This window comes from Bombus pyrosoma, linkage group LG7 (assembly GCF_014825855.1).
Source record: "Bombus pyrosoma isolate SC7728 linkage group LG7, ASM1482585v1, whole genome shotgun sequence".
Classification (NCBI taxonomy): Eukaryota; Metazoa; Arthropoda; class Insecta; order Hymenoptera; family Apidae; genus Bombus; species Bombus pyrosoma.
In genome coordinates, this window is record NC_057776.1 from 30605 (window position 1) to 36542 (window position 5938).

General features: G+C 32.9%; 1 protein-coding gene across 1 annotated transcript in view; it reads left to right on the forward strand.

The window, feature by feature from the left end:
• The first annotated feature begins 1620 nt into the window (after positions 1 to 1620).
• LOC122569761 (tyrosine kinase receptor Cad96Ca) overlaps positions 1621 to 5938 on the forward strand; it is a 20235-nt gene continuing 15917 nt past the window's right edge. Inside the window, exons 1-2 of the mRNA XM_043731321.1 lie at positions 1621 to 1651; positions 2635 to 2885. Coding sequence (XP_043587256.1) covers positions 1621 to 1651; positions 2635 to 2885 — 282 coding nt within the window. The remainder of the gene's footprint in view (positions 1652 to 2634; positions 2886 to 5938) is intronic.

The following is a 5938-nucleotide window of genomic DNA, read 5'->3' on the forward strand; positions in this document are numbered from 1 at the left end:
TGTTTTCTACTTTTAACTCTTTTAACTTTGAAGTTAACCTATTTTCGGTTTCCAATCGTCATATGCATGCAATCATATTACAAAAATTTGTACAATATAAATTAATCAAATTCATATACATCAGATATAATTATCTTTAATAATCAACAATTTAACCATTAAACTTTCCAACCAATCTAACACGTAATCAATATTTCATTCAACGAATTCTACCTCAATGCAATTTTATTTTGATTTTAATAGCTACATTCAATCAATGATCAATGATCAAACATATAAATAGATTAACAACCTAACTAATTGTTGAGAATTGTGGATCTTGTTAAGCGAAATAATGTTATAGGAACACTAAATTTACACTTGGAATTAATATTAGATTAATTAGATATTTATTTTATGGACGATTTCTAAGATATTCATCGATACACACTTGCACGCGTCTCAGCACTTTCTTCCATACCCGACCGTTAACTGACTGAACTGTTTACATTCGTCTGTTTTCGAGACGCCGCGCACACACATACTTCCACACACTGATACCCACATATAAGTATCTCTATTACGCACCTAACCTAGTTCAGCACATAAAATTATATATAATTATATCTCAATACTAATATTACTTTATGTATTACTAGTAAGTAAAATACTGCATCTTAATATATGTATATAAATACTAAAAATAGAGAATGTGTAAAATACAGCGGCTACTAGAAGTATTTGTACACTCATTGTGTTCACTATAGCGCTTTCGTATCATATGGTGTCATTTAGTAGTGCTTTCATATGATTATTATAATTCCATAAAGAAAGAGCTTCATTGAAAAATAAGAATTTTTGCTCTTACAAGCAATTAATTCCTTTTTCAGAAATAAACCAAATCGACCAAATACGTAATCAATACTTTAATTAATTTAACGGGTTCCACCTTAACATCTTAAATTCTTTACAATGACCGAAAACTTTTTTGCATCTATAGTAAAAAATGACTAAGAAACTAATCAATGTAGGAATAAAGAAAACACATTTTAGACAATTTTCATTTAAAAGTACGTCATGACATACACGGTATGTCAGTGGGCGTTCGTAATAATTTTGATGTCGGATGACTATGTGACATACTATATATAGGTGGTATGAGTAAAGTAACGTTTTAGTTAAAATTTCTAAAAGATGAACACCCAAAAGGTTATTTTTAATTATTTCAAAAATTATATAAAATTATATAAAATATATATGATATATTATATAAAGTATATAATAGGAATAGACAATATTTACACTTGTAAGTCAGAACAAACAAACACACACAATACAAAAATTTTACTATAATATGAAGACATATTTATACATATAGGTAAATAAAAAAAATTGTTTGAGGTAATATAGATCATAAATTTTTTTTTTATTTAAATTTTACAATTTGTCCAGTAGGACATTTGGTAAAATATTATAGCTTAAATATTTGGTAAAAAATATGTGGATGGTTACCTCCAACGGGGTACCATCTTCGTGTTTGTTAGGTTATATCCGTAGATCATAAATGATCTTTATAATAGTTCTTGAGTTTTTATGTCCAAACTTGATAAACAATTAAAGTATTTTATTACATAAAAGAAAATGGAGGGACACAGAGGGAAGCAGGAGAAGAGTAAGAAAGTTGAACAGAAGACCAAATTGTAGAAGAAAGAAGGAAGAGAGATACAGAAGAGAGGAGGAAAAGGATAAGGGAATCCAAATACAACAGACACTACAGGAACATAACCAAAGATGAGATGTCAAAGTACTTGGAGGGGAGGATGAGGTGGAAGGATAGGAAAGTTATAGTCAGATTCAGGTGTGGAAACGAGACCAAAACGAAAGAATACTGGAAAGAGGAGAGAGAGAAAAGATGCAGATTATGTGGAAGGAAAGAAGAGGACCTGAGACATGTAATAGAAGAATGTGAAATAATAGGAGGACCAAAGGACATGGAAAAAACTCTGAAGGAGACTGGAGAAGGACTAACGGAATTAAAAGCAATAATAGAGAAGACAAGGGCAAGGGCAATACAAGACGGGGAGGAAGGACGAGAAGGTAGCACAGCAAGGAGGCAAAAGGGCAAAGGACAATAATGTGTAGTCATAAGTTGCAATAGTTTGTAGTCATTAGTTTTAGATGCTAGAAGTAAGAATATGCTGAGTGCAATACAAGAAATGTAAGGATTGTAAATCGAAAGTTCGTCCAAAACCGAGAGGCACGGACTAGAATAAATAATAATAAATAACAATAATAATATTATTACATATAAGATATCAACTGACAAACTTTGGCAAAAGTGTAAAGTCATCTAACTGTATAACTCCAGGAACAGTTTTTATGTCCAAACTTGATGAACAATAGTTCTTGAAAGTCTCTTCGAAACATAAACCTGTCTTATCTTTACAGCCATTGTTCTTCTGACCGGTGTTTGAGAATTGACTAAAAATATTCATGAGGCACATGTGTTATCGCGTGTCACCGGCGAGATATCGTATGACATACATACAAATATGCTATATTATCTGTTTCAAACGTGTTAATGCAATTCCATTCTGATATTGATCGATAGCTAGAAACGAACATCACTCACCTAGCAATTAATTTGCATTGTAGAGAGTCAATTCAGCGACAACACACCTCCTGTAATGTGGATAGATCGAAATTTGGTGCTTCTGGATACAGAACCTGTAGGAAGTGTGGTGACTAGGGCCCGTGCGGAGGACAACGAACAAGATCAGCTGACTTATGGCTTGGAACCTCTTGGACACAACTACAACGGAAATGACAGTCCGCAACCGCCGCTTCCCTTCTTCATCGACAATAGCACCGGCATTATCTACGTTAATGAAACGCTCAAAGGCAAAGTGAGTGTCACTTTTAATCCATCTTAATCATTTTCGTGTTTGTAAACACACTATCTTTTTTACGCCCTTTTACTCTACTTTCTTATATATGAACAGCCCATTTCATCCTAAGTAAATATTGTTTAATTATTGGATAAAATTTTACACCATTATTCGTAAATAGTATTTTCTTGTTGTCATTGAAAATTTGGCGATTTAATTCGGCAAAGAAAAACATTGCTCGTGCAGTGAGGAAGGGGCAACAAATACAGTAATTTTGTAGATGAAATGTAATTTTGTTTGTAAAACGCTTTTTGCTTTTGACTTTAACTAACTTAATCGGCTTTGAATGCCGGTGAAATATAACGAATGAAGCAATATTAATATATCTTAATATTTTTTCAAATAATACTTAATTAATCTACTTGATTGATAAAAATAATCTAATTAATGCTTAAATATAAAGGTAGACACAGAAGATGTTGGCAGGTACCGTTTATGTAACAAATTTTATACCTGTTTGGATAATAAAAAATTAATATATTCCGTGTTTGGTGATAGTTAGGGAAACAAAATTTTTGGAAATTTGAAATTAAATGAAAGAAAGTCTCAAATGATGAAAAATTAATGTTTCGTGAGTTGTTAGTAATATATGTGTCGGAGATGAAAGCCCGGATTTTTATTGTAGCTACCCTTAACACGTTGACTGCCACGACACCCGTATTCGGGTGTCAGCAAAGTTTCTGATCAGACCGCGAAACCCATATTCGGGTGTCGCTTATTTGACTACTTGCGAAGGATCGTCGTAGGTATTTGAAAAGGTATTGCATAATAATAAAACTGTTGAATTGTTATAAAAGTAATACGAAAATGGTTTGTTATAAAAGTAATACGAAAATGGTTTATTAAAAAAATTATTTAGCATGTAAAACTTTAAAGCATTCTATGCATAGCTGAGGTTGGTCGGGACAATTTGGTCAATAAGTTGTTGTTTTCTTCGAATTCTTTTGTGCCTTTGTTCCGTCCATTCGACGTCTTTTATCTGCATAACACAGTTTGCACACGCGTCTAATGCTTCTTCCGGAATCATAAGCCTCGTAAAAGCCTTCTTTTTCACTGCTATCTGACTTACCAAGAAATAAGTTTTCAATTTTTCTTTTCGACATTGTAACAAATTAGGGCAGAGATTTTGAGTTATACCGTTCGTTGCTCGGCCAAGATTCAAACTGATTTTGTAGAAAGTGGAGAAATGAGAAACAAATGCGAAGGAATGGAAACAAAAGAAACGAGAGGTAAGACCACCAGATGAGCGACTCGCATTGTGAAAATATCAATGGGAGCACCGAGCAGAGAACGCTTGGTACTGCCGCACGCGTGGCCTGACGGAGATTTTTTCGAAAACAGTCAACGTGTTAAGCAATAAAAATAGGAAATAGTTGTAAGACGATAATCCGATTATGTGTACTCAGGATTTATGACGATGGGCTTGGGCTCGAGGTGACATAATGAGTCGCCGAACGTAGCCGCGGTCACGGGACGGACATGTAACAACAGAGGTATGAAATAATTGTGCAGCTCTCCTTAAAACAAAGATTGACCCGTGAGCTGGGGAGAAGACTATAAAAGGGTAGTTTCATCTGGACAGGACACAGTTGCTGATCGAGTTGTTGATTGATTTAGTCACTGAGTTGGTTACTGAGTTATTGAGATAGAGTCATCTAAGATAGCTTACTGAGCGGAGTACTCCTTTACGTCGAGTAAACGGAAATCGTACGTCACGTTGAGTTCGCCGTCCTGTGGCCGTGGATTCGTTATAGAACCTGAATCCCTCGTCATCGACCTCTCGATCGTCCGCTCTTCGCAATTACCTGTACTCTCTTGCACCGACATTTATAACAATAAACAACAGCTGTACCCACCATGGCAAATTCTAAAGGAGGTTGATCAGACGCCCATACTTCCGGTCCGTTTCCGACATATGTATTATAGCCAGTATACAGGGATAAAATTTATTTTACGTCAATAAGAATGTTTAACCAGGAAAAATCCAAAAGTATATTGTATTATATTTAAATCATATATATTTTAAACAGCTTAATTCCTAAAAAATTAATAGATTCTTAACTACAAATAAAATTGTAGCGATGCCCTAATCTTATTCCCCAGATTTCAGCTGTCGCGACATCTTTTTATTTCTTGAAATGGAAAATCGTCTAAAAGCTATAAAAAACTTAACTACAGCGTTACTTCAAAAAATGAATAAAAAATATCTACCGGTATATCATTCTGGAAGGGAATTACTTTTGAAATATTTACAGCTAGCTATGAAACAGACTATACAAATGCCAGACTAAAATTAAAAAGATATTATATAATGATAAATACAATATTTAATTTCCAACCAAAAAGTTTGAAATCACTGACCTTTTTTAAGATCTATGTGGTGTTAAGCAGAGGAAGAGAGATAAAAGAGAGGCTAATTTTACAAATCAATAATTTATTTGACTATCATGTTTATAATTTTCTATTTTTGTTATATTACTATTTTTGTTTATTTTATAAATTTATGTTCTTTATTAATCAATTTTCCTAATGTAACTAGAGTTTATGTAACAGGTGCTCATTGATTTTCCTCGTTACTAGTGATTTTCCGTTCATACAGAGTGTCCTAAAAATCATGACAAAATCGGCAAGGGATTCTACGCACAAAAATAACTCGAATACAATCTTTTTCCAACAAATCCAAATTTGAAAATTTATTCCATATTTATCACCACGGCTAATTATCCGTGTAAGTAAACAGCAGCAAATTATTTTACACGTGAAAATAGAATACAACTTTTTCGTTTAAAGTTTTATTATAAAGAAACTAGAAGTTGAACATGTTTAGTTAAAGATTTCATGTATCTGATAGATGCGTACTTGATAAATTTTCAAATAGAATTTTTTAAAAAACGAAGTGTTCTATGAAAAAATGTCTACATTTCCGACTTATTTCTTTACGTGGAATCGAATAGAATAGAATAATAAATAATATGATAATAATAAAAGTTGGCGTTCAGATAAGTGAATTG